The sequence below is a fragment of the Vidua macroura genome, chromosome 10, assembly GCF_024509145.1.
Source record: "Vidua macroura isolate BioBank_ID:100142 chromosome 10, ASM2450914v1, whole genome shotgun sequence".
In the NCBI taxonomy this organism is placed as follows: Eukaryota; Metazoa; Chordata; class Aves; order Passeriformes; family Viduidae; genus Vidua; species Vidua macroura.
The window spans coordinates 25,144,130-25,172,107 of NC_071580.1; the positions used below are offsets into that span (position 1 = coordinate 25,144,130).

A 27,978-nucleotide genomic window follows, 5' to 3' on the forward strand; every position below is an offset into this window, starting at 1 on the left:
TTGACTTCAGAGGCTCTGTGCGTGAGTATCTGGCTGTGAGATTCACGTCTCTCTGATCTCTTAAATCAGATCTGTGTTTAAAATTGACCTATTCCCTTCTGGTACCAAGACTGCAACATACAGAGAAATTTAAAATTTGACTCTCTTATCCTGTATGAGTCTTCTTCATGTTGTCCTAATGGATGTTGTGTACAGACCTGATTTTAATATTAGTCAAGCCTTTTTGCCCATATTTACTGAGATTTTCAGTATTACACATTATTAAGTTTAAGCAAGGTCTATTCAAGTGAAAGGAGCTGAAACACACATTGAAGTGAGATATTGAGTAGGACAAAAAATCCAGAAAGTTCCTACATTCCTGAATGGAACTCTTCACATTAAAGAGAGTTTACAGTCAAAATGTCCTATCTAGCATGCTGTCAGAGGGATTACAGCTTTTTATTGGCAATTGATAAGCAGTGTACTCATTTTAAAGGGAAAATCAGTTGATGTATGCTTTCCTCATGTCTCCTCACATGGTCAAGTTTAGCTCTGTAGGAGACATTGTCTTGCACATTTTAAGTGCTTTATGTTACAACTGGCCATAAGTACAAAGCATTTATTTTCATTTATAGCATTTCACTGCTCTCTGTGCTTCTTGTAATGACATATGGCATATGTGTCACTGAAAAGTGAAACATCTTCCAGTCAATGTCTTTACTGTTCTGATATGTGTTAGTCAAAAAGAACACGTTTATCTTCCTCCCATCACCTCAGAAGTCTAGAATTATTCTCAATACTGAATTCTCTTCTGTGTTCCATTGTCACTCTCTAAATAACTACATTTGAATTGTATTAAATATTAAGCCACCATAAAAAATAAATACTGGACGAGAGATTGTAATAAATAGTGAATAAATTCAGAAAAAGATCCTGCATTTAACATGGAGAATACCCTTAGGAAAGAAATCACCCATGGACTAGAACAATTTTTCGAGTCCCTCTCCCTTCTCCAGGTACATCACCATTGGACCTTCAAACAGCACAGCAGGAAGCCTGCATGCAGGAAGCTGGTACTGAATACAGCAAAGTGAATTAAAAATATTATGCACAGTAATATTTCCAGTATCTTGCTTGCAGTGGATGTCCTTTTGCCAGTTGCAAGGAATGCATTGAAACTGCACGTGCAGCTGCTTCAGTCCTTACTCAGGAAGCAGCTGCAGCTGCTGTAGCTTTGAGAAGAGACTGCTGGACAGACCATAATGCAATATTTTTGTGTCACTCCATGTCACTGTCCTTAAAATAGACTGGTTTAGGCATTCTGGTCATTACCAACACTACAAGGATTTACCCCCATGGAAATCCTGTAATACCTTTCCAGGAGAAGAGCACGTCAAAGAGAGGCCACTGGTGCTCTCACAATGTGCTTGAAGTGCTTCATTAAATACCAACTAACAACCACGTTGGTCTCTTTTTTTCATGTAGAAAATGCAAAATTATGCTGTTTGCACTTAATCATTTCAATTAATCTTTGGTAAATTACCCAGTACTTCGTAATTATAATATTTGCAGTTAATTTAGTGCCATCTTAAAAATAATTAGTTGTATAATATAAGCAATTAATATTTATTCAGATTTTTTTCTCTTGCAGAAGGATATATAAATTGTCCTCAGTGGCCTTTCTGTACACCTAATTAGCATCTGTTTGAATTATTCTACAGGCTATGGACAATTCATTTGAAAAATAAATGCATTGCTAGTTTTGCGAACTCCTTGCAAATACACAGTTATAAAAATTACTTTTCAGGGGAATGCAAAAGCACCTTTTCATACATCTTCCGGGTTTATGAATTAGGCTAGGCTTTTATGCAATTGCACCTAAAATAGTTACTGACATTTTAAATGCAGTTAAGATGGAGGAAGTCTGATACCACTTTCCCATGATTAATTACAGTATCCCAGATTTGTAGCCTGTTTTATTCAGTAATGAAAAAGGAGAGCAGTAAGACTTCAAGAATATAGATACTAGTGTAATTTTCACATTTCTGTACACATAATATACAGTTCAGAAGTTGAGAACACTGTGTTAAACTTGTGGAAATTAAACCGGATAGCTTCAATCTTGTAAGGAAGCTTCTAGGTAAATAGTAATTTTCTATTTAAATGCACAAAATACTGAGGAAAATAATTTGATCGTTCTAAAAAGAAGATCTGAAAAAACATTTACAGTCTCCATGCATACAAAATTGAGAAATCAAAAATAAAGATACTTTTCTGTAGGTGTGAAATGTGGGAAGAGACTATAAGCTCCTATTAGATAGTGCAGTTTTCTTATTTCAGTTTAACAATGTAAATTTACCCTGACATACATATCTAGGCCAAGAATGGCAATTCCTGCCCATCTTTTTGCAGGTGCAGAAAATCAAGAGTAACAGCAGGGATTACAAAATTTGCTTGACTTTTGCATTGCCCCAGCCACTGATCAGACAGTGTCTCATGCCTGTAACACAAATCTGTAAGACGTGGGATGCCCTAAGACTTCTGGCATTTTCCCTTTCTAGGGCACAGCAGGGGTCTTTTCCAGAAGCAGCTGGTTCTACACCTTTGTAGCTGGGCTACAAGGAGATATTTATTCTGTGAGTATCTCCTTTGGTAGAAATTCTTTCTCAAAGAAAGTTTACTGATACCCATCAAGCTTTGAGGCAGATCAAGTCTGATTTTTCTGTTTCATGTTAAAACAGGATCCAGGTCTTGAACTGGTCTCAAAAATTAAGCAAGACTCGTTGGAGAAGACTGATGGTAGCTTTGATGTCTTCAGGGAAGCTTACACAGCAGAGGGCAGGCAGCTGTGTTCTGCCTCAGCTGAAGCTTGTGTGTCTTTGCATTCAGTTTCAGGTACAGCTATCCAGGAGTTTCCAGATTAGCAAAATGACAAATTCCTGAGTTGCTGCAGTTCTACAGTGAAGAAATTAAATTTCTTCTGAACAGAAACAATTATTCTATATTATGCTAAACACCCAGCTTAGAAGGAAACCAAATCAGGATGTTAGGCCTCAGCAAAGATCCCCTGACTGGGGTTGGGTTTGGTGCAAGTGTCAGAGTTTACCTGGTTGTCATGGAAGAGCACATCTACCCTTTAGTTTTGTTTTGGGCTGGAAAAAAAGCTCAGGATTATGGCTCACAGGTGACAAACCATGTGTAGGCAAAAGCTGTAGACAAGTCCACAAAGCAGTCAGGCAGTCAGTGGGGGTTCACTGGAAAATGAGAAGATGCATTTAACTGACTTATTTGAGCCTTTGCATTAGGGGTGAGCAACAGGGTTGAAACGTCCTTCCAAAACACTGCAGCTGCAGATGGGAGCAGGCTTTTGGAGCAGCAATACTACAGAAAATGTTCTTGTATCCCACTTATTCTATGGAGCCCTATTGGAATAAAAATGGAAGCCAGTACACCAAACCTTGCAATTTGTTGCATAATACAGCTACTTCCTGTTCTTTGGTATCAGAACTAACACAGCATGAATGTTTACACTACACTGGGATAGAAACTCTAGTAAAATATGTGCTTTGCCATTTAGGTTTTTAAATAACTAGTTTATGGTCTCCTAGTCTGTTTTAGTTCATTTTACTTTACAGGAATTAATAGGCTGCTCCATTTTTATCTTACATTAGTTGTATCTTCGGTATTTTAAGTTTCAAAATAGATTGGTTTTGCCCTAAGCTGTATTCAAGCTCTAATATGTATTTCTATTTCCCAAGCACATGTTTTATTTGCAGTATATCTGCTTATATTTTTATTGCATAAATTTGTTAATTTTCTTCCGTTTGTTTTCAGCATTGAATATGATACAGACAATTTAAAGAAACAGTCTGAGAACAATGTCTTAAAAGAAGAACAAGGCTACTTTGAAAAGTTAAACACAAAGCGTGGCTTGTAAAAGACAGTGAACTGCGATTGGGAGTAAAAATAAATAATCCACAGGAATTTGTGGATTAATTTGTGGAATAATCCACAGGAATTTCCAGCAGGAAATTGTTGTCATCTATTAAAATTTGTGTTCTTTCCCTCTGAATGTTTTTCATCATCAGTGATGCAAGTTACAAAGCTTATAAAATCTTAAATATATTTTAATCTGTTCAGATGATGCTTTAACTAAAGGATACAGACCTTGAGAACTGCTGAGTAACTCAGTATTTTGGCCATAGTCTGGCAAAGAAAGGTCTATTTCTTCAGCACATAACTACATTATTGTTGTTCTTCCTTTCTTGAAATAAGCACAGTCAGGTGTAAAGGTGCCTACCTGCTCTCCTGGGAGCTCTCAGTACCCCTGAAGAGATGCAATACATGCAGTGGTCTCCTGGGTAAAGGCCACACCTCCCACAACATGTAGGATTTTTCCAAAAAACTTCCATTCCTACATAAACAGTCAGAACTGAGTTCTTTCTTGACCGAGTTCTTGCAATCACTGTGTGCCCTATTAAAAGCCTTTCTCATGGTTTTGATTAGGAGCACATTGCTGCTCTGTCTTCATATAGGCCAGTGTACTAGAAAAAGGAACTCCCTTCTGTCAGCTTGATGTTCTCATCACTTGTCAGTTACAAACTTTGCACTTTTCCTTCATTTGAAGGGGGTAAAACAAATCTCGTATTTTTTTTTCAGATGTCGCTACCTAAAGTGACACAGCAGAGACCTTCGCTGTTAAAAGCATTTCTTAAAGCTCATTTCCATGACCATCTCTTCGCTGCTCTGTCAAAACGGATAGTTTTTTCCTGCTTAGAAGTTGATGGGAAAGGTTTTCTCTCTTTTACTTCCTGTTCTGGTACTACTGGTTGAAGACTGTAGGCAGACCACTGAAGCACAACAGTATCACAAACAAAATGTACCTTGATTGTGTTTATGTGACTGTGTGCCTCCTGTCTACCTACCCATTTTTTTCTTAGTCAATTTGGTTTTTGATTGCATAATGATTTGCATATTGCCTCCTAAAGCATCCATGACTCCAGCTGTCCCTGATTCTTTCAAAAGGCTTCCTATTTGAGGTCCAGGAATTGCATACAGCCTGTCCCACCATGTATGGAGAGTGCTTTTTGCTCATATATTTGGTTTTGACCCTGCTCCAAAGATGATAGCCAACAGCTCTTCTCTGCCAATGCTAAAGGGATGCTTGTTCTCTGAAGTGCTGCCTCATAAAAACCTTTTAAGGATTTCACATTCATCCTCTAATTAAGCAGGTGTCTAAATCTGCAAAGCTGCTTCATTCTGAAATCCAACCTGCCTCCACTTCAAAGAATGTTGTTTCTTTTCCCAAAGATGTTTTAAAAGTGCTTCTTTGACACTTCAAATTTGTAGGGTTATTTAAAGGCTTTGCTTCTCACCTGATTCCATATGTATTTTCCAAAAAATCTGAGAATACATCAGATCTGATGAGGTGCCTCAAGGACATTCTTTAATAGTGGTGCTGGAGTTCATATCTTGGACTGAAGATGTTTAATTGCAGTGAGTAACTGGCTCTTCTGCTTAGCCTAATGACACAGGATCCATTTAATGCTTCTCCTATCAGGAATCTAAATCTTTCCTCTTTAGGGTTTTTTTTTGTTCTTCTTGTTGTTTGGTTTTAGTTACAAGCAATATGTCAGTTTGGCTTTGAAACATCTAGAATTGGTCATACCCAAACTCCAGGTAAAAAAGAATGCATTTAGCCTACCTTATCCCAGGAGTTCCAATATGGAACAGCTCCAAATACAACCACTGACTTACCAGAATGATGTTTTGCCTTATGATACTGAGAGAGGCACTGTGACTTCAGTGTAGGAAGACTTCCTACACTTTAGTTTTACATCTGAAAATAAACAGTCATTTTTTGGAAAGAACGCTGTGAAGTCATGATTAACTCAGGAACCCAACATAAACTACCACCATCCTAAAAGAGCAAACTGAAAATACTTCTGCTTCTGTAAGAAAAAGACAGGTTTTATTTGCATTTATTATGTCCTCAAGGAGACTCAGAGTTAACTTTAGAAGAAGTAAGGAATTCCAAAGGAAGAGAAACCCATGTCCTACACCTACAGGATTATGTCCTACAAACACAGACTACTACTTTTCCATCTTGCCTGTTTTCAAGAAAACAGCATATGGATGCAAGGAATTTGCCAGAGCAAGCAGAAGGAGATTACACCAGATGTGAGCCCTGTTCACTCACAGCGGTTACTCTGTGTTTTCTTGTGGAGCTTTGGCTCTGCAGCACACATCCAAGGTAACACCTAGAACCTGAAAACCCTCAGAGAAGACTCAATCCTTCTGGGATTGCCTGCCCTGGTCCCACAGGCACTGCACCCTGATCCCAAGGGGTTGAGGACACAGGGTGTCTCTCACAGCAGGACCCCATGTTTTGTCCCTGCATTCTCACTGGCTCCCACATCATGCTGCCATTCCATTTTTTAAGGTACATGCAGACAGTGTTAGGGATGCTCCACAGGTAGCCCACAGGGCATGAAGAAAAGGAGAAGAGTTTCTGCTGATCTTCCTCCACCCAGGAGCAGGAAGGAATGAATTGTGCCTGAGACAACCCTTCCATTTCAGAGCTATCCTTTAAAAACTAAAGGCCTTCCTTTTCATATGACTCATTAATTGTTGATTCAGGCAAGTGCTGGGGCAGCAGGAGGCTGCTCCCTTATCCTATCACACAAACTGTTACAGTGCCTGCCCTCTGTTTTCTCAGCCAGAAGCGGGTAGACTTTTCTAGCTGCAAAATCAATATTTCCCATTACAGAATAACTTGGTCTGCAGAACTAGAAAGTATCTTGGTCTTACTGGGTCTAAGATGTGAACGACCTCAGATCTTTCAGGAATTAGAAACTTCTAAGAGCGGCAGTGGCTTTGCTCTTCCTTGGAAAGCATCCATGGTACACAAACACCTGGTATGCACTGCTGTGTTCCTCTGGTGAGGTCACAGTTTAGCACTTGTCTTTCTCAGTTCCACCTTAAATTGGATGTACAGTTCTTGAGACACATTTGGTGCATCAGTTTCCTCTGGGAATTTCTTTAATTTAAGGAAAGGTGCAGAGACTCCAATTAACCTCAGATGAAGAGCCCCATAGTTCACTGTCTGTCTGGGAAAATGAACCTCAGGGAACAGCACTCTTACATTGCATGTCAGAACCACAATGGGAACTCATGTTTTTGGCTCCTACTCTGACATGTAACCTATTAGAACAGTGTGAACTAATATGTTCATTCACCTCCCAGAGCCTTAAGTTTTTTTCTGTGCAAAGAAGAAATTATATTTGCCATGGGTGAAATATGAAAACAAACAAACAAAAAAAAAAAATCAACACTAATTGAGAATATCAGCATGTGCTAACTCACTACACAGTCGTTACTTCCCTGACCTTTTCTTACAGGCAGAACAGGAATTCTTCAGGGTAAATGCACTGGTAAATACTGACTTTCTGATGTTACTCACAAGAAAATGTTTCTATCCACAGACAGGCAAGGAACTAAGAGTAGCAGCTTGTTTTGTCTGAACAGTCAAAAGCACAAGGCTGATAGTTGCCCAGACCAAAATGAGCTAATAGGAATATGATTCCTCCTGTTGGATGCTCCCTGCTAACTCCTGATCACTCATCCTTGGGCAGAGCAGAACTTAGAAATGGGCTCAATCCTTACAGAAACACATGGCAGCACATGCAACAGCAACAAGATTCAAACCTGTACTGACTGAAAAACCTGTCAATGTCACCTCTTTGCCCCAGTAAACAGCTACATTCCAAACTGAGGCCCCCAAAACTGATACTAGAGTGAAAGGTGGCCCCAAGATGATGCAGAGCACACCTCTAGGGTCATTGTCCCTTTACCTTTTGCCCATGTTGGCAGCCAGGAGCCATCTCAGCCCTGCTAGTACTCAGTAGTCAACTCTGCCTCAGAAATTAGGTTTGTCTTGAAGGTGGACAGATCAGCAGGAGTCTTGCACTGTTATAAATTTCTCTTTCCGTGTATAGCTAACGAGCTGTGCAGAAACACCTGTATGCACCTGCAGGTTTCTTCACATCCTTTTGTGAGAAACATGGGTTCATCTAGCAGACTCCAGGGCTGGCTCACACAGCAATTTCAAAAGGAAAAAACGTATTAAATATAAAAATAATAATGTCCCTAAAACAAGTGGAATATTCCTCTCAGTGAACAAGTTAATTAGACACGCCTGAGTCTCCTATGTCTTAGGCAGTCCCTCGGGGTTTGTTTCTGGGCACACCTCTTGCTCCTCGGGCAGCAGAAGGCTGTGGGATCTCACAGAAGGTAAGAGAAGAGACAGTCCTGCTCACTGCTGTGTGCTTTGTTCTCCTGAAAAAGGACACAGAAATCACTTGAGGCCACGCTTTAAACAGCCAAATGCACAAACCACTGTGGAACATTTCATACTGGCCAGCTACAATGGACACTCTTCTGTGGATACCTAAGCTTGTAGTCCTCAACAAATCTGTGAAAATAGGGAAAAACAGGGAAAAATAAAGACAGAGTATTTCTGCTAGCATTTCTGGGGAGCCAGACTTGGGGCACAAGGCTGCAGAAAATGTAAAAGTGGCTGAATTAAAGACTCTGGGTTAGATATAAAAGGGCTTAATTCATCATTTACTGAGATCAAAACAAGGCAGTGATATAATAATTGATTTCAAGGTGCTTCACTTTCCTGATGGTATGAGACAGTACTTTGTGTAGTCACATGAGCAAAGGTCAGTGAACTGTCAGCCCTCATTACCTGGGCAAATATTCTTTTGTGAACTCCCAAATGACTTCATAGTACATGGTAATGAGTACACGTCTGTAATGGTTATCTTCAAAAATCAATAAGCATAAAGTTTATAAAGAAGGCAAATCAGGAAATGGAAGGAATAATAATTAAAAGGTTAAACAAAAAACAAACAAACAAAAAACCAAAAAACAAAACAAACAAACAAACAAAAAGGCTTTAAAAACCCCACCAAAATTGCACAACTCAAGGAGTCCCAGAGAGAAGAAGACCTAAAGAATTATGCATTCCTGGGTGAACTGGTGGCCCATCTCTGTGTAAAATATCCTGTCTCAGAAAAGAAAGTAGAAAAGACAAAGGTACAAGGTAAATTCAAAAAAACTTACAAACTCACAAAGGAGAATAATGGAATCAGTCCTTCATGGTGTATATTTCATCTGCCTCCAGGATTTCACTTTTTGCTCTGAATTTGCTGTAACAATGGATCCAGGGTCCCCAACATCCTTGTCCCATCCCATTCAGGGCACATTTCCTGAACCATTGCAAAACCCTAACCTGGTTTTGATATCCCTTTTGCTTTGTAAACATTTCCATTTCCATTTAGCATGTTGAACTGCCTACCATCATGCTCCTAGATCCAAGCTGTCTTCCAGAACATTTTTTTCCTCATATTTGTTGTTAGAATATCAACAGATATTCATTGACCTCTTGCATGCTATTTACTAATCATTCTGCCTTTACAATGTCCTCTTATTGAAATAATCAGTCTAGATCTGTTTTTCAGTTCCACTCCAAGAGGAGTTTTCCTTCTGCCTCTTATCAGTAATTAGCACCTGCTTCTGAAGGGAGGTCTAGACATGAGCAAAGTCATTCAGGAGGGAGAGCACCACCATCTTTTGGTAGCAGTCTTCAACCAGGCTCCTCAGCAGGGTCTGGAGGATGCCCAGCAAGTGTAAGGCAGCTGAAATATTCCCTCCCCTAAGCAACAAAACAAGAGGTGATGTTTTCCCCCCTCCCACTTTCAACCTCTTACTTAAATTCATCACCACCAAATTCCAATATTGTTTGCCCAAGATTCATCATCTTCGTCTTGGAGGGGAGTAGGAGGAATAAAATGAGAAAGAGCAGCAGATCATAATAACAGAAAGAAGCAAAGTGCACAAAGTCATCCTTAGTCATTTGTTTGTCCTGGATAGGGAAAAAAAAACAGATTTGTTCTGAGCAAACTAAGTAGGAAGTTATAAAATGTCATTTGTGGAGGAAAAGAAAGGTTATACTCTAACACCAGAGAAAAGTCACAGGGCAAAAACATTCTCAGATTTTATTCCTGTTATTGACACCTTATATTATTACATATGAAGGAAAATTCTCAATCTGTCAGGAAAATAAACAATACACAGAAAAATATAAAATTCTTTGTGTTATTGAAGGGTAAATATTTTCTCTTAAGGCTATATTGGGTTTGCTTCTCTGTTAGACTTCAGCTTTTTTTTTTCTTACTATCCTTTGCAGTACAAATTATACAGAGGGACAAATTTATTATTCCACTCAAGAGGCAGTTATGAGTACATGTAACTCATGAGCTGAGGTGAAGGCTTAAGTTCATCTTTAACCCATTCTTTATTGTGTAAAGAATATTTGATAACTACTGTGCATTCACCAAAGAGAGACTATCCACGGGAAATTGGGATGTGGTGCCTGCTGGACTTTATGGCCTTTGTGCATGATGAGTAATTGATCAATGAAAAAAAACAGATTACACAGTTCTCCAGTTAAGGAATAAGTGTTTTTTTTCCTGTCTGGGACCTAATGAGAGAAGGATCCCCAAGAGTCACCCACTAAGGAAGAAACAAGCATTACATATAGTATAATGATGTGAATTCAATACCCACCCAATTTATTTTAAAATACATCTGTGCACATCCTTTGAAGATATCCTCTGGAAGAAATTCCTTTGTAATCTGTCCTGCTCCACTGGTGTTGACAAACATCTGTGTATGCAGCAGGGGAGAAGATGGGGGAATTTATTTTATCAGGTTTTCTCTAGTGAGGTTTAACCTTCCTTGGAGTCTTTCAGCTTCTCTTCCTCTCCTAATGGCTTCCCTCAGACATTTCCTTTTAAGCAGTTCTACCATGTGCAAGATCCACATTTGACTTAGATACTTAATTCAAGCAATTTATACCAAGGGCTATTCTAATGCCAGACAGCTGGACCAAGCCCACTTCCATATTAAGGCAGATGCATGTGCCCAAACCCCTTTGATCCTGCTTCTCATCCTCCTCCAGATGCACTAATCAACAGCCAGCAGCAAGGTGAAAAATAAATAATATTGGTTTATCTTTTGCTCCTTCAGCAATAAACCCTCTCATTTTCTACCAAAGGCAAAGATAAGCCCTGTAAAGAGGTCAGAAGCTCCAGAATCTGTTGCATTGATTTATTCCCACATGGAATAAAATAATTTATTTGAAGCAGCTTATTAGATAGTTGCGTCATGTGGCATTTTCCTTCTTCTAAAAGAAGACTGGAGCTGATGAGCACAGAGAGAGAAAGAAGATCTGCACTACAGTGAGCAGTGGCAAAAGCATTGGGCAAGGCAAAAAACAGGGGAAAGGAAGGTGAGCTGAGGAAACAGGAGGAAAAAATGATGGTGAAAAAATACTTAGTAAGCTCTGATTTCCAGGACTAGGCTTGCTGAACTCTTATCACACAAAATTTCACAAAAACATCAATAAAGACTGGAATACTTAAAAGGTACTTAAATAGAGCAGGTGTACAAACCCTATGGGAGCTTCACAGCAATATGGTTTGAGTCTGCTATATATAAAAAACCCATCTAGAGAGTTTGACCTATTTGAGTGACTGTCAAGTGGAGAAGAAAGAGATTGTTTTTAAAGATAATTTGGGGCTCAAATATAGATTAGAAAATAGACTGGCTTTGTCCCAGCCTTCAAAAAGGTTGGCTGTTCCTAAGGCACAGGTGCCTGATTAGGACCTTACATGTGTTTTTGTACACTTTCCACGGGTTCAGGAGAGGACGTCGCTCCCTCCTGAACCTGGCCCACATGTGGAAGGAAAGGCTATGGCAAGTGTTGTCTCAACACGGTGGCCAACCCCAGGGGACAGGGGCAGGACATGGGGCCAGATAATGCCCAGGTACATGACCTCAGGCCCTCTCAGGAGGAGCTGGCCAGATGGCCGTGTCCCCCTCAGGGGAGCTCAGGAACCCAGATCACTGCTTCCAGCATAACTCCAGCCCTCCCAAATACAAATCCTACATGAGATACCCCTGTCCCTGACAGGAGGATGGAGAGGACACAGCCCCAGCCACCCTCATCAAGGGAGGGGGAGACAGGGCTGCCAGGCTCATGGAGCTCATCCCCTCACCTGAGAGCTGCTGCACGCCTGGGGCTCCTTGGGTGCATTATGAACCCCACCACTATGAACCCCTGTTACACCCGCTGGTGTAACAGGGTGAGGTTTGTTCGTGGGGAACAGGTGGGGCTGTGTGAGGGACGTGGCTGCCCCAGCCACCTCCGCTGAGGGAAAACGGGAATGCCCCGAACAGATGGAGACGTGCGGGGAGTGGAGGGGAGGTGTCCGCTCGTCTCCTGCGGGCTGAGGGAAGGAGTGCCGGGGAGCTGCTCCTCCGGCCCGGCCCGGCCTGACCCCTCTGCCCATCTGCCCATCACCGGGTTTGCTGTGGGCTAGTTTTGGTCAGTTTGAGTTGTTTGCCCCGTCCTGGCTGTGCTTCCCGTGCCGCTCTGGGGGTTTGTTTAGGGCCGGGACACCCCCTCCCCTCCGCTGCCCTCAGGGCCGGCCGGTTCCTCTGTGCCCTCAGCGGGTGTTTGCCGGCTCGGTTTGCCACCCGTGGTGTGGGTGGCACGCTCGGGGCTGTGTCCCTGCGTGGCAGGGCTCAGGAGCGGCAGTGCTGGGGTCACTTCCCTTCGGGGTGCTCGTCCTTGCGGGTTAGAAATCTCCTGCAGGGTCTCTTCGCCCCGCTTCACCTTCCCGCCTGTACTGTTGTGCTCCTCTTCCCTCACTTTTCACCACAACCGCCTTATTAAACATAGGTAAAACAGAAACGTAAATGTAAAACATTGCATCGTGCATTGATGAGCTGTAAAACACTCTTGGGCATGCATTGTTCTAGCTCTAAACCGAACATGAGAAAAGTTCTCATGTTGTCGGGGATCTAAAGAGGCAATGCAAAATCTCTTATACCACATCTTCTCTAATTTTGGAGACCTTTGTCATCGTTTGCTGTCAGTACTTACTGCTTTGAAATGGGAGATCACAGTGGTATGTGCTGTGCCTATTCGTAGACAGGCCCTTCCTAAAGATGATAAATTCCAAGTAAAAGTAGAGGGGAAGTAAAAGAAAGAGAAAACATCTTGTGCAAGGTCATGCAGAGGTCACTGGGAAAAAAAATAATTAATTGGGTGGTTAAAAAAAAAGTGACAATTGCAGTGTTTTCCACCTTGATCCCCAGTTCACTGGCACTGATGACACAGCAGCATGAATAGATGTCAGTGATGTAGTGTGAGCACTTATATCTGGTGTCACAGACTTGAAGGTTTCTCTGACATAACTCAAATGATTTTGCAGAAATAGAAATTTTAGGGAAGATCTACTTGGACTGTGCATGTGCTGGCAATTGTGAAAAGTGATGCTCATGGTTGTGTGCATCTCTGCATTTTTAATCTTATGGACAGAAAATTGAAGAGAATTTAGAGTGAAAACCAAAAGCAATGTAGAAGCATGAAATTTATAAAGAAGCTTTCAGTCAAGGCAGATTTGTTTTAAGAACCCTTAATGAAAGCTAAAGCTGTGTTATGGTAGTCCAGACAATAAATAAGGGAGAACAACTAAGTAAGATTCCACAAATCCCAAGTACAAAGCTTGTTTAGGGAAATTCACAGAATATGCACTTGGAGATATCTCCATCCCTTGGTGGTTGCTTTGAATCTGAGCAAAAAAAAGGAGAATGAAAATAATTTTATCCCAGACACCCCACTAAAAATGCAGAATGCCAACATTGTTCAGTTTGTCTCTTGTTTACAGGTCTCGCTGTTTCTATCTCCCATTTCTCTCCTCTGCATGCAGACATATATAGAAAATAAAATTAATTAGAGAATTTGTATTAAACTTTAGCTGCATAGTTATCTTGACTTTTTGAGAGTTAAAGGCAGATTTACTCCTCCACAAACATCTAAATAATGTTCACTCTCTAGTCCCCTGTCTCTTCATTAAATTTTACTTTGTCAGTTTTTTTTTAAAATTAGTCTTAGCAACTTGCCAATGCATTTTTCCACCATGGTGTAAATTCGACTGACTTTTAGTAGTGGTGTCTGTTGAAAGGCTACAGAGGCAAGGCTAGAGTCAAAACCAGGGTAAAATCCTAAGTAACTGGCTGCTCTGTTAATGCATAATCAGATTCTCTAGCGACAGTGATTTTGTCAGTACACCATGCTCACTATATAATGTTTCGAATCCATCCCCAAATGCTTCATTCACGCTATTCAGCATTCCAAGTACCATTCCTCCCACCCATCTGTCTGGCACATGAATTGCCAAACACCTTTCCTCAGTTGGGTCTTGTGAAGTTGATGCAAAAAGAGATGCAAGGTGGCTGTCACTGAAGTCCTGCACAGCCCCAGAAGCACTGTGCTGGGGGAGTGAAATCCCCAGAGCTCACTTTGGAGTCCAGCAGCAGCACCAAGTTTGGTTCACTGGAACCAGTGCTGCTGTCTCCCTGTCAGATCTGGGGATCTTCGGGCTACATGAAATTCTTTCACCACAAGGTAATGCGTGTCATTTTCTAACTTTGAAACATGCATTTATGTAACCTTTTCTTATTGTATGTTGGATGTGTCTTATTCTCATACTTTTCAGCTTCCTTTTTTTTCTTTTGTAGTAATCTGAAATTAAATTAAAAATAAAGTAGCATTATTTATCCAGCAGATGGTCAGTGGGTCACCAATACCAACTGTTTTTTTTAACAGCCCTTGTTCAAGTAATGAGTACTCCTGGTCACAGGTCCAGTGGCGCAGCAATTGGTTCAAGTGAATCAAAACCAGCACATTGAGCCAGTCCTTAAACCATCCATTGCTTTATTGCCAGCTTCATATGGATTATAAAATGAAATAAGACAAAACTGATCTTATGCTGTTGGTTAAGTTCTGCCACTGAGCACTGAAGAGAAGGTTGATAGATCAGCTTTTAAAGATGCTGTGTGAGTAACCTGGAAATACAGGCATTGTCTGACAGAGGGAAGTTCTACATTTTTGACTTTGTATTGATTTTGATTGCCAGTGCAAGTACTATTTAAGCAAGAAACTATTCCTCTAGGGCCCTCAACTTAACGCAGTAATTGTAGCCTCCTTATCCTGTTAAAATGAAGAGAATCTGATTGCTCTGGGTTGAACAGCTGCTTGAAGTCAATCTGTGTCCACTGTTAAGGGAAACAATGTTAGTGAAGGGAAGCAGAAGGCAGCAAATCAAAGTGATATCCTGAAAGCATTTTCTGCAGATGTCTGGAGAGTTCATGGACTATTATGAAGCATAGAAGACATCTGGTCACATTTTTATAATCTCATCAGTATATATAGAAAAGTCTTCTCCTGTTTACCTTGTCAAGAGCCATGGAAAGGCGCATATATTTCTTTATATGCCTGTTTATCTTATTGCTGGGGGGACATACTGATCTTAACTATCCAAATCAGCTTGATGTGTCGCTAAGTCACCAAGTTCTTTCACTGTAACATCTGACTCTCTCCTGCTTATTTATAGCTCTTCATTGAATCACTTTGTGAAGCAGGAGGCTGGGGGATATTTTTATACTGTGTTCTGGGGCGTGTTGTCTTTCATCTGCAAGTGCTGTGAAATCACCCTTTCCTGCTCAAGAGTACTACTGTACTTTTGTTCAGCATTAACGACACCTCAGTGTGGTTTGTGGGAACACTTTACTTCTCCCCTGGAAGGAGAATACTTAATTGGCTGATTCTGCAGGCACAGTTGCAGCTTCCAAAATCCAGGCGTATTGAATTTTTTCTGGTGCCCTGCTCCCACAAGTTAACATGGACTGCCCCGCCAGGTTTACTGGGTGCTGTGGAATCCCAATTAGACCAAAAACATATTGCAGAACCTAATGTTGATGAACCAACATAGCAGACTTTATTTACTGTGATTTGTTATCTTGACCTAGTTTGCTGTGGACATTTTTTTCCTAAAAATTAACTAAAGCCAAAAAATATTCTGGCTTTATTTTGCCCGTAGGACACCATATTGTACACTGTTGTGACATTTGACAGTATGTCTTAAACCATGACTTTTTGTTTAAATTACAAACATACCGGACAATTTATTTCATTTACATGATCATGTTTCTGAAGACCACATAAGGCATGCTGCTATCCATGAGGAGTGTTTTTGCTGTCTGCCTCTCACTACCTGTTTTGACAGAGGTCTGTATGACATGTCTCCATTTATCTGCATAACTAGTCAAGTCTATTTTTTTTTTTCTTCACTCTTCCCTTCCACTTCTAGACCACCCTAGACCTGTACATGATGTCCAGTCTCTGTCCTCTTCCATCTCTGCTAGGGATACAAGCAGTTCCTTTGGAGAATGACATGGTGTTGCACGTCAATGCTCACTAACACTATATGTTGTAGTCTGAGGGGGTTTGTCTGAGCAATGGCCAATTTTCTGCTACCTAAATTCTGCATAAACAAAAGTGGTTACTTAATAGCTGTACCATGAGATTAAACTGTCAGACCTGCCTCATGCTGTTCCAATTGTTAGGTCATACCCACAAAATAAAATAAGCTGTGTCCTTTACAAAGCAAAATTGTTCTCCCTTCGCACCCTGAATTCTGAAGAGACAGGATCTAATGTGTTGTATACTTCCTAAAGGAAAAGGGGAATTGGATCCATTCATATGGAGGTCACTCCTTTGGAGGTTACATCCAATGCCTCCTTCACAAACACTGATAAAGGAACCTAAGTGGTAATGCCTGATTTTTTCAGGGCTGGCCTGGGATGCTTCCAGGTGTTCTGTCACATTTTCCCTGGACAGAGCAAGCTGTGCTCAAGTACCTGGTGCAGCAGGAGCTGCCAGGAACCTGCCACAATTCAGTGAAAAGCATCAGCTGCTGATGCCCCAATAAAGGCGTGAGACTGGATGCAGTAGCCAGGATCAGCAAGATCCTGCCAGATGACTCTGCCTTGTGTCTCCCTTCAGCAGGAGATAAACTTCTGGATCAGGCAGTTGCAGCCTCCCTGGCCTAGGACTCTGCACCACTTTCCTTGGCAGCAGCCTGGAGAGGATACTGGATGATGGTGGCTACTTGGCTAAGGATGTTGGAGAACAGGCTTCTTCTGCAAGAGGTAGGTGGGAGTGGCTTGTTTGCTTGGGGTGTGAGGATAGACACTAACTGGAGTTGAAGGGCTGCTTGCAGAAGGAGGAGCATTTGGCCACAGCTCATGAGAAAAGTGTGAGAAACCACTGAGCTGAATTGAGAAACTGAAGGAAGATAAGAAATCAAGCTTAAAGAACATTAAGTCCCTGTTGTTGTACTACTGGGGTTTAGTCTCACAAGAGGTTGCAGTTTAGTTATAAGCAGTTCAGCATGTTGAAAATTCAAAAATGTGGATCTGACTTTTTAGCACTCCTGCTGTGCCTTCAGTATTGCAAGAATGATGGGGTTCTTCAGCCTGGAGAAAATGATGCTTAGTGGGACCTTGTTGCTCCCTACAAATACCTGAAAATAAGTTCTAGCAAGGTGGGGTTTGTTCTCTGCTCCTAAGTAACAGGACAAGAGGAAATGGCCTCAGGTTGCTCCAAGGGAGGTTTAAATTGGATGCTGGGAACAATTTCTTCCCTGAGAGGGTGTTCAGGCATTGGAACAGATTGCCAGGGCAGTGGTGGAGTAACCATCCCTGGAGGGGTTTAAAGGACATGTAGCTGTGGTACCTGGGGACGCAATTTAGGGTGGGCTTGGCAGTGCTGGGTTAATGGTTGGGCTGGATGATCTTAGAGGTCTTTTCCAATCCCAGTGATTATATGACTATGAAGATCCAAAGTCAAGCTGAGTTTAGAGCATATTTCTTGCCATCGTCTCACACAAAGACTAAGTTAAAACAGCCAAATGACACAGCTTTTCTCTCACAGTGAGCAAGGCATCTGGTGTTTTAATGAGAGCTGTGCTACCCCAGAAATGTCTCTTCTCCTCCCCAGTGCATTGGCTCTATTGCCAGCCCTGCAGCACAGACATGTAATTGAAATGGTGTTGGAGATGAGGCTGGAGTGGGTGGTGTGTTCTGAGAAAAGGAAGTTCCCAGCCATCCTGTGGTGATCAGTTCATGCTATCCAAAGTGAGAAGAATGCTTTGCTCTCTTTCTCCACAGGTGATGGCAGCACCATCTGCAAAGTATTTTGTTATTAAATTAAAAATAATGACCTGTTTTGTCACACTGGGGGATTGGTTTTTTGGTTTTTTTCCCTGCTTGTCTCTATGTATGCCTATATGTTCATTGCAAAGGGATAGTGAGCTGGTTTTGTACCTGATGTGGTGTCCTGTGGGATCAGTGTCTGAAGGAAGGGCACCGGGGCCAGTTGAAGCAGAGCTATTAGTATTAGGTGTGTGTTGTGCGTTTATTTCGTCTCCAGGGTTTTCATGTCAGTACTTGAAAACTGTGTTTTGCTGGAGGGATGCCATCTGCAACTCTCAAAAGAGCAGCTAATGAATGTGCCAGTTCCTTCCTGAAGTGGTGCAAGAGAGCCTGTCCCACCTGGGTAAACAGCCTGTGCTTCTCCCAGGCCCAGGCTTTTGCTGGCTGCAGCTCTGACTGTGGAAAACGCTTGGACAGCAAAGAGACCTGGCATGGGTGACTTTTGGGGAACATGTTGGTTTCCACATTTTAGGTGCTTTATTTTTCCAAGGCTAACACACCCTCACAACTCACACAAGTTACATATTTGTCAGTGTGAAAAAGCAATAAATTTCTCCTTCTAACTTACCTGCAGCAAGAATAGTAAAGCTTTGACATAAGGTGTGAAATCATAGTGGAGTGCTTTTATTGACGCTTACCCTAAAGCTAAATTACATTTTTCCAGGACTTCAAATGGAGCAATTTTAATCTTGTTCTGATTTGATAGTGCAGTCTGTTTTCAGTTCCTTGAAATGGGTTTTTCCAGGCTTGTTCTTTGTTTTTCCAACCTTGCTCTCTGCTAAGCCAACAGATTGAACTTAGCACTAGTAGGGAACTTGTCCTGAAAAAGCAGAAGAGAGAAGGAAATCCAGTGCTTCACTGAAAATAGCAACTCGCTCATGTTTTAAGAAATCAGATAATTGTATCCTTGCAAGGGGTGACCTACAGGTGAATTTGCTTAGTTCAGGTTCCTTGTGGGCAAGGAACCACAAGGGACATGTGGAGAGCTCCATTATAAGCAGAGGATATTTACTCAAGAACTACTTAAATGTCTTTCTGGACATACTATTTTTCTATTAAAAGATTCAAGCTTTTCTTAAAAACAAAGGGAAAAATCCAAGTAGCCTTTAAATGCCAGCTTTCTTGTTGCTATGGTTGCTAAAGCATACTTTGTGTGGTTCCCCCAGTACATCATATACTTTTTTTACAAAAAGCCTTGAAAAAATAGTTCAACATTACCTTGTTGTGTCAACATAGGCAGTGTTTTTTTTTAAATGCTAGTATGTTCTAAAGGTTACCTCTTGTGTCAACCCCATTAAAAAAAAAAAAAATCAGAAATGCCCACTCTCTCATCTTCTGTGTTCCAAAGCCTGCTGTCCAATCTGGCCCACACTCTCTGAAGGATGGGAAGGTGCTGGATACTCTTGATTCCTTAATGGAATGCTTCCCATGGAGTCCTGATTGATTTCCTGCATAGCACAAACGTGAGAGTTTCCCATCCCACTTCTATCTAAAAAGTTTCACAGACGTCAGGCTGAGAACAGAGCTGTGCTTTGTTCCCTCTGTGCTGCTCAGCCATCCGATGTGTTTTTCTGGTTGAAGTGTTTTTAAGGGCCATTGAGGGATTCTGTGGCCATGTTATGTAAAAGAGCTTTAAAGAGCAATCTGTTTCTCTCACTTGAAGTTCCCCCAACCCATATACACAGGTGCTGATTTTGTGGCCGTAGTGATTCTCCCTTCAGAAAGGGGGATAGGGAAGTTGAAACACAGGCAGCATTTTAAAGCTGTCTGGGAGAGTTCTTAACCTCTATCAATCCCCTCTTCTCATTATCTCATGGATGTTCCTTTTGTTTCTCCTGCTAGAGCAGAGGTACTACAGCATGTCTGGGGGATGAGGTGAGAGGTGGAGTCTCTAGGCACTGAGTGCTAGAGGCAAGTGCTGGTCTGATGGTGCCCTTAGCAAAAGTGTGTGTATTGGCTCTATGCCCAGCCCTCTTTTTGCTGTGCTTGGTGTGTTATGAGTGGTGCACCTGCAGTTTCAGTAGGATCCAGTGGTGGTCTCTTTTCAGCCCTATGTCTTGTGCAGAGCTGCCACACACTTTGAAGAAGGTGCTGTCTTCCCGCATGAAATTCCCCAGGTGAGCCACTGAAATGCAGGTGAAAGGGATGCACCAGCAGGTCAGAGTGGTCCTGTGTGGAATTGGATGGTTAAACATAAAGATGGCACCATTCAGTGGTCACAACTGGGAGCTGTGGTGATTTTTATGTGCATGTGTGTGTAGGAAGAATGGGATGACATATCTAAGTCATCATTCCCAGGAAAATGTGTGGCTACAGGATGACTTTTCATTTCATTGGAGATGTAGGCAGGGAGGCAGCATATGTGCAACTTACATTTTTTTCCCCTCCTCTTATTTCTGGCACACAAACAGGGAAAGTCAGTTTAAGAATGCCTGGGTGCCTGTAATTCCTGCTATCTGATTTGACTGCTTCTTTACTGCTGGTGAGGAAACACTTTCCTTTCCTGCTTTATAAAATACCATCTAATGCATACATTTAAAGCAGTGACTAGGTGTTCTCTGCAGTCTCTCATTTGATGTGCCCTGTCAGTTTACTGATCTTCCTTTCTGTCTCTGGTGTAGCCCAACACTAACTGCCTGGTTCATGGGTAGTTTAAGTAGTAAAGTTTGATAAAATCCTTATTTTGACTTTTTTGTTTGCTTCTGTATCTAGCTTCTGAGAAATGACTTTGGGTCCAACCCTGGAATAAGGAGGACTTTTAATATGAATACAAAATTTGCAAACTTAAAGTTCCCATTCTGGAGGGAACCAAAGGGGATTGTTTGTATCCCAATGGAGAGTGAACATCTGGTTTCTTGCTGCCTTGTTGGTGCTGGAGGACTCAAGGGCTCACAGTTGAAGTTCAGGTGCTGTGTGGGGGCTGTTGAGATGTTTGGGACATTCCGTCTACCAGAAAATGCCCTGATCAATGAGGTGCTTTGACCAGAGAGCTGGAGAAGGTGATCTGTTCTGGGTCTGGAGGGGGATCCGGATGAGTGAGGGAAGCTGGGCCTGTATCAGGTACTCTCAGAGGGGAGATTAAAGAGCAGAGGCCAGAGGTCTATTTGTAAGACTGATCTGCTCCCCAAGAGTCCAGTTGAGCAGGGAGGTACAAATCTGTGGCAAAGAGCATAATTCTAATTCTTTGGTGAGAGCTATAGATATTGTCCCTGCTGCTGGTGACTTCACTCTATTGCCACTATCTCCTCTGTTCAAATGCTGGCAAACTCTACTATGCTGCTGACCTGTGGCAATTGCTGTTTTGTGACCTTTCCTTCAGTGGTTATAATTACTAGTTCTATCCTACATTTTCAGAAATCATTTCAGTGTAACTGAGACAGCAATTCCACCTCCTGAAGATGACAAAGGGTTGTCCTAGCCACCGTTAAGTGTAAAGACACTGCTGCTAAATGACAAGTTGCAATTCTGTGAGGAGATTGCACTCTCCTAGGGTGCAGGGATGTATAAAACTGGAAGAGAGCAAAGTTCATAATTGTTTCAGTAATTCTGTTAGTGAACTTCTGCCTGCAAAGGTGTCTTCTGCTGTTATCGTTAGGTCATTAACCTTAGCAGTACTTCTTAGTATGCAGTCTGCCTGAGCAAAATATGTCAGAGCATCTCTAAACTCAGCAGAACTCCATAACCTGCTGACATTTAGTGAGGAGACATCGTATTCTGAAGAGCAGGTAGAAAGTGTGTAAAAGTGATTGTGGATTCAGGAGTACTGGGTCTCTTGTGGTGAGCATAATCCTTTTAATACTCACTCTACTGCAGCTCTGAGATTCATTCATTTAATCTGAAACATCTTGAGGGAAATGAATGCAGGCAAGTTCAGATCAATTATCACACACACAAAAAAAGAAAAAGCTTGCATTTCTCTGGGCAATCTGTGTGCGCTGTAATGTCAAGCTGTGCATGAGACTGTTGCCACAAAGGTAGTATGCTTTAATTAGCAGTCACAAAAATGAAATATCAAGGTGTTATTTTGATGACTAAGAGCCAGACATGTACAGATTGTGATACAGGAATGTTACGTAGATATGCTACACTCTGAGGTGCTTTTCCCCAGGAGGATATTGCGTGATATTAGAACTCAGCACATGCATTTGTACTTCTTTTTCTGTAAGGTTCATATAAATCAAGCTTGAAATGGCTCTGAATGCAGTGCTATTTCTGTAGGTGTAGATCACAAGTACAGTTGGATGGGAACTTTCCAAGCATGGGGGGGTTTTCCCCCCCTAGAAGAGAGAGTCTGCTGGAAAATGTCACTTATGTCAAAACCAAAATGTTTGAGGAAACCTGGCTGTTTGACAACCTATTGCTGACACATTCGTGGATTTCTAGTAGAGAGCTGTGTGGTTTCTGCTGCCTTGTTGATGCTGGGGAGCTGAGGGACTCCATTCAAGTGCAGGCTCCATGTGTGGTCTGAGAGCTTTGGGATCCTCAGGCCTTGTGGGTTCTCAGATATGGGGTGTAGAAGGGAGAAGCTTGGGGCCCCCTGGCTTCAGTGTGAGGTGGCTTACTGTAGTCTCCTTGGCAGAGACCCACAAAAGGTTCAAAGGTTTGTCCTTCTCTGTGTAGGACCCCACTGATGACTTCAAGGACTTGTGAAGTCCCTCAGAGTAAGAGAACAGAAAATCCTGCAGAGCTGGGAGCTGTTAAACTGTTATTAAACTGTTCTGATTCATTCAGGGGAAAACAAAACAAAACAGTTGTCATCTCTACTTTTTTTTTTTCTTCCACAATGTCCTTAATTATGGATATTTCTAAATTTCTTCTTGTTGTTCTAATTCAGAACAAAGCTCTCACAAGATACCAGAATTTCCCATAGGAAAGAGATCCCAAGTTTTCTCAGTCTATGTACAATGTCTTTGGATTTGGTCCCTGTGGGGATGGTGCTTGCAAAGGAGATAATAAGATTTCAGCAGGCCACTAACTGGGCTTTGCTTTTTAAGAACCATTTCTGGACCCATTGTTGAGATGAATTGGAAACATGGGTGTTCCTGCTTTTGCTTGTTTCCCTCACAGCATTCTGAAGCAGTCATTAAAACTGCATCTTTTTACCTCTTCATATGTACTTTGTGCACATGTTAGCCTTGTTTGACTTCATTATTCTATCATAGGAACGTCTCATATTTTACTTGATTATTTTTTTAATTAAACTATTTCTAGAATTAAAGTTCACACAGAAAAAAAATTAAAATTAAAATACAGAACACACAATTAATGCTTCCATTGCATTAGGCCCTGTCTAGCTGATTTCTCATTGCATGTCAGATCTAGCACTTAATGATTTTCGATGTTGTTCTGGGCTGAGCGGACAGCAAACCTTTAGCTGAGGCTGTTACCTCTAAGGCACAGGGTAGTATTTCTTCTGCAATGAAACTGAGCAGTTGTCACTTCTGTCTCTGTCTCATATTTGCTCCATTTTGTCTGGTCTGCACGGATCTGGAGTGTATTATTTACACTGGATTCTCACAGTGTTCTTGTCACAGGAATGGCTGCTAAACAGAGCTGACATTTGGGAAGGAGGAGCAAAGAGGAAACTGCCCAGTCCATTTTATTACTTATTGCCTCATTAAATTTTAAAATTTGAAAATAAAACAGATTTTGTGACATTTAATTATCAAGGCCAGCAATATCAGTTTTTCAAACTACATATAGTTTATGCAATGGAGTATAAGATGTCTGAAACAACCCATGAGTACAATTATGCAATGGAGTATGAGATGTCTGAAACAACCCATAAGTACAATTACTCCCCTTGATAAATTGTCTCAAGTGCAACTAACCCATGTAATCCAGAGGAAAGGCAGGACCACAGGGCCAAAATTCATTCATTGAACAGTCATTTAACCTCTAGCTGAAGTTCATAGTGCTGAAAAATTAGGTCTTCCTTATATAAAGGTTTTTGAGTTAAAGATTGTGGAAACATCTTTCTGATTTAGACTTCTGCAAAAATGAATGAAATTGTTCAGCCAAACCCCTATTTAGGGACCACTGTGGGTCTGCACAGGGGCAATATTAGTGTTGCATCTCATCAGCAGTGCTGGCTATCGCTGAGAGTGTCTCTCTGGTGGACAAATTCTTGAAATGAGCAAGAAGAAAAAACTCCCCTGGGTGCTGTTGGGTGCAGTAAACAGCATAACTTGGAATACGTTTGGTTGGCTTGATCTATTACCTGAGGCAGGAGGAGGTGGCACTGAAGAATGTCAGCTTTCAGATCAGCTGGGGCCACCTTGCACATCAGAGCCCGCAAATGCTTTTGTCAACCTTTGAGAGGTTTGGAGCTGAGGCAGGTGTGAAAACCAGTGTAGGATCCATGCTCAGCAAAGGAGCAAACACTGAAATAGATGTCTATAAGCTCCACTAACAGCTTTAAAGCATCAGTGTCAGATGTTCTTGGCTGAGTGTAACAGGCTTCAAAATACAACCCCCCAGGAAGACAGGTAGTAAGCACAGTTCATTGCTGACAGGCTTGCAAAATCCTTCTGCCCTGGAAAAAATGAGAAGGCTGCCAGCACACAAGTTTCGTGGGAGACTTCTGTTGCCGGCATCCACTTCTCCAGAGGCTAAACGTTCATGTAAATGGAAGAACTAACTTTTCAGCCCATGCAAAAGAAACCCTTCTGAGCATGAATGTTGGCAACTGCTTGACAGTGTACAAATGGTTTCTAAATCTGCCTCAGTTCAGCAGTGAAATAAATAGTGAGATTTCACTAGCCACTTCTGCAGGTTTTTATTTTGAAGCACTCTACAAAACAACCATAGCATGGGCTATTCCAGTTCCTTTTTCTCCTTGGAAACACTCACAGGGTTTGTACTGCACCTTTAGCAGCAGCAGAACCTCAAAGGCATGGTGATGCCAGCCCAGGACATTTCCAGGCTTTTCCAAAAGACTTGAGAGGGAAGTATTTCTGCAGGAACAGACCAAATGACCCTGTGGTTTTGCTGTACTAAGTGAGCAGACTTAAGGGTGTAGAGTATCTGCTTATGGAGTGCAGACTTCAGAAGAGATTTAGGGGGAAAAAAAGTTGGGAGCATATTCCTCTTCAGATCAAGAATGGTTAGAGGCTCTGCAAGGGTGATTGCATGCCCCCTACTTCTCCCAGAGCAAACAGGGGAATAATTTCCAGTTCCTGTGAATAAATCTGCACTTCAAATTTTATGATGATTCATTAAGCACATGGAGCTGAGACAATACTCTGGCATTAGTGAAATGTCATACGTAGATGACACATGTCTATTGTGTGGCAGGAGCAGAAAGAAATAAAATAACAAAAGTACTGCAATTGTTATAACCAAATTGTTGTTCATGTGGTGTAATGCCTGCTGGAACTATAACTTAGTGGCTGCTTTTCTCCCTTTATACTTTCCTCCTATTGCTTCTCAAATTTTGCTGGTAAAGGGAGCCATGCTCTCTCTCTAAGTCCTTCAAAGCACAGGCATTTCTTCCAGGTGGCATGTGGCTTTTTACTTCGTTCTTCACAGCATGACTATCAATCATGGCACATTTTCCTACATAACTATGTGTCCATAACTCTCCATCCCTTTTCTGTTCACAGTTGCTTGTTGTGTTAAGGTACCAGCCTTTCGTTTATACTCTTGCTAACCATTCTGCCCAGCAGTAGGAGGATTATAATAATTTATCATTTCTAATCCCAGTAGGGGTGTGTTTGACTTTTAGTCATTCACAACATGCATCAGAGGGGAAGTGAAATGAAACATTAGCAGTGTGGTTTTTCTCTACTCTGTGACCCCTCTGAACCGTTGGAAGCAATGGGAATGAGCCCTTGCCAGGTGTGGATTGTTTAACTAGAACAATCAAATTATTTTGTGAAACAAAAGGTCTTAATATAAAAGGTACCTAATTTTTCTCATCTCAAAAGCAGCACGTGGGTGTTTGCCCTGTGGTTATTTCCTTCTGTCTTTTGTGTTTGTTGTGGGAGCTTAACAAATAATTCAACACTGCATGTGAAAACAAGGGGCTTTAACAAGCACAATTCCTAAGGCCTTGTCCTTTATTGGCATCTCAAGATTCAGCCTGACAGAGGGCTGTATTCCTTCGGTGCTGTCTGTGTGGCTGCTCCCCCTCCTGTAACCTATTAGAGGTTGGTGAAACCTGATAGAGGAGCACAATACTGTGGAACAATGGTTCTTAGCAGATTGCTTTTTTGAAAGGTTTGGTAGAGTGATGGTAAAAAACAAGTGATAATTTACAAAAAAACTGATTTTTTTTTTCTGGGTTCAGGTGTTCAGCATTCTCTGTTCTAAGCTGTACCCAAGTAGCACAGGTTGTCTGTCTGCTGCTGCTGGGAGCGTGCAGAGTCATGATTTTCTGTTATTTCTGGTGTAGTGGAACCTGGAAGTGGTGTTACAAGTGAGTGTGAGGAGCTAGGATAGGCTAGCAAGGATAGGTTTTCTTTTCTCCCTGCCTTGTCAGGAGGTTGTTCAGATATGCTTTGTAGGGGAAATGGACATCTCTGACAGCATCAACATTTTCTTCCTGTTTAGCCTCTAGTACCAGTCTCTGGCTGTTCTAGAGACAGCAGAGGCACACAACATTTCTTACACAGAGCAGGGAAAACAGCACAGCATTGAAAGGAAGACACAAGGAATCTTCCTTTCAAGAAATCCTCTGCTGCTATGATAATTGATATGCTATATTTCACTGATAGCAAGCTTACTGCATATGGTACCACACACTGTCTGATGGGGTGAGAAAACAGGCACAAGCCCACCTCACTTCATGTGGTGTTAGTCACTGCATTTGGTACTCAGAGACAGCTGTGGCTAATGGACCCCACAGGTGTGTATGTTTTCAACTCCGGAAGTATGTGCAATTTAGCTTCACTTTCCTTCTTGCTGTGTGTTTCCTGCCTTGAATGCTTTCTGTTGCCTTCTAGGTTGTGGGAGTAACACTGCAGTCATACATGAGCAGTGCTCGTAACTGAGGCAAGGTCTGTGTGGAGGGGAAATGCTTAGGAATCCATAGATCTGAACATTGAACAAAGATCCTAACAGGCACTAATGCCCTTTTACAGGGCTGGATATGGGTGGAAAGGAGGTCAAATTGGCATTGGAAGCCATGTCTCCCAATCCTCATTTATGTGCTTGATTTCTCTTGAGTCTTCATCTCTAGATGAGTGAGCAAAAGGTACTGACATAAATTCAGTTAAAGCTGGATATAAAGAGAACTTTATCTAGAGTTAATTTCCAAAAACTAATGATCTGATATTCGTATCTTCAGATATTAATCGTGAAAGCACACATCAGTAATAATGATAAATTAGACTCATAAAATGAGCCTCTCCTTAATTCTGTGTCTTTGACAGTCATTTTTCCTTCCCTGGATGCCCACATGTATTTTGTGCCTCAGCAAGTGTGCAACCCATGTGGCCCTGCCAGATGGTAACTTCATAGTCAGGATGGTGAAGATAGGGACAAGGCAAGAATTAAGTGGGCTGAATGTGAGACAACAGTAGGTTGTGCTGAAGGGGGGAGTAAAGGTCAGAGTAGATTCACAGATGGATTGATCTTGCTTAATTTATTTGTTAATGGCATGGTTAGGTGAGAGTACACTTATAAAGCTGATCAAAAATTTAGCAGATCAAAACATACAGGAAAAGCAGGAGAATTCTAAGAACTGAACTTTAAAAAGCGAGCAGTAATTCCACAGTGCGCAGGGCAAGTCTGTGCTGCTAGGGACCAGTGATAAGTTTCTTATATGCTGTTGGAGCTCTACATTTGAAAAGGAAGAAAAAG

General features: G+C 41.6%; 1 protein-coding gene across 1 annotated transcript in view; it reads left to right on the top strand.

Moving 5' to 3' along the window:
- Positions 1–17,072, top strand: part of LOC128811910 (glypican-5-like) — a 434,871-nt gene extending 417,799 nt beyond the window's left edge. Inside the window, exon 9 of the mRNA XM_053985863.1 lies at positions 16,964–17,072. Coding sequence (XP_053841838.1) covers positions 16,964–17,010 — 47 coding nt within the window. The 3' untranslated portion in view covers positions 17,011–17,072. The remainder of the gene's footprint in view (positions 1–16,963) is intronic.
- Positions 17,073–27,978: the final 10,906 nt, after the last annotated feature.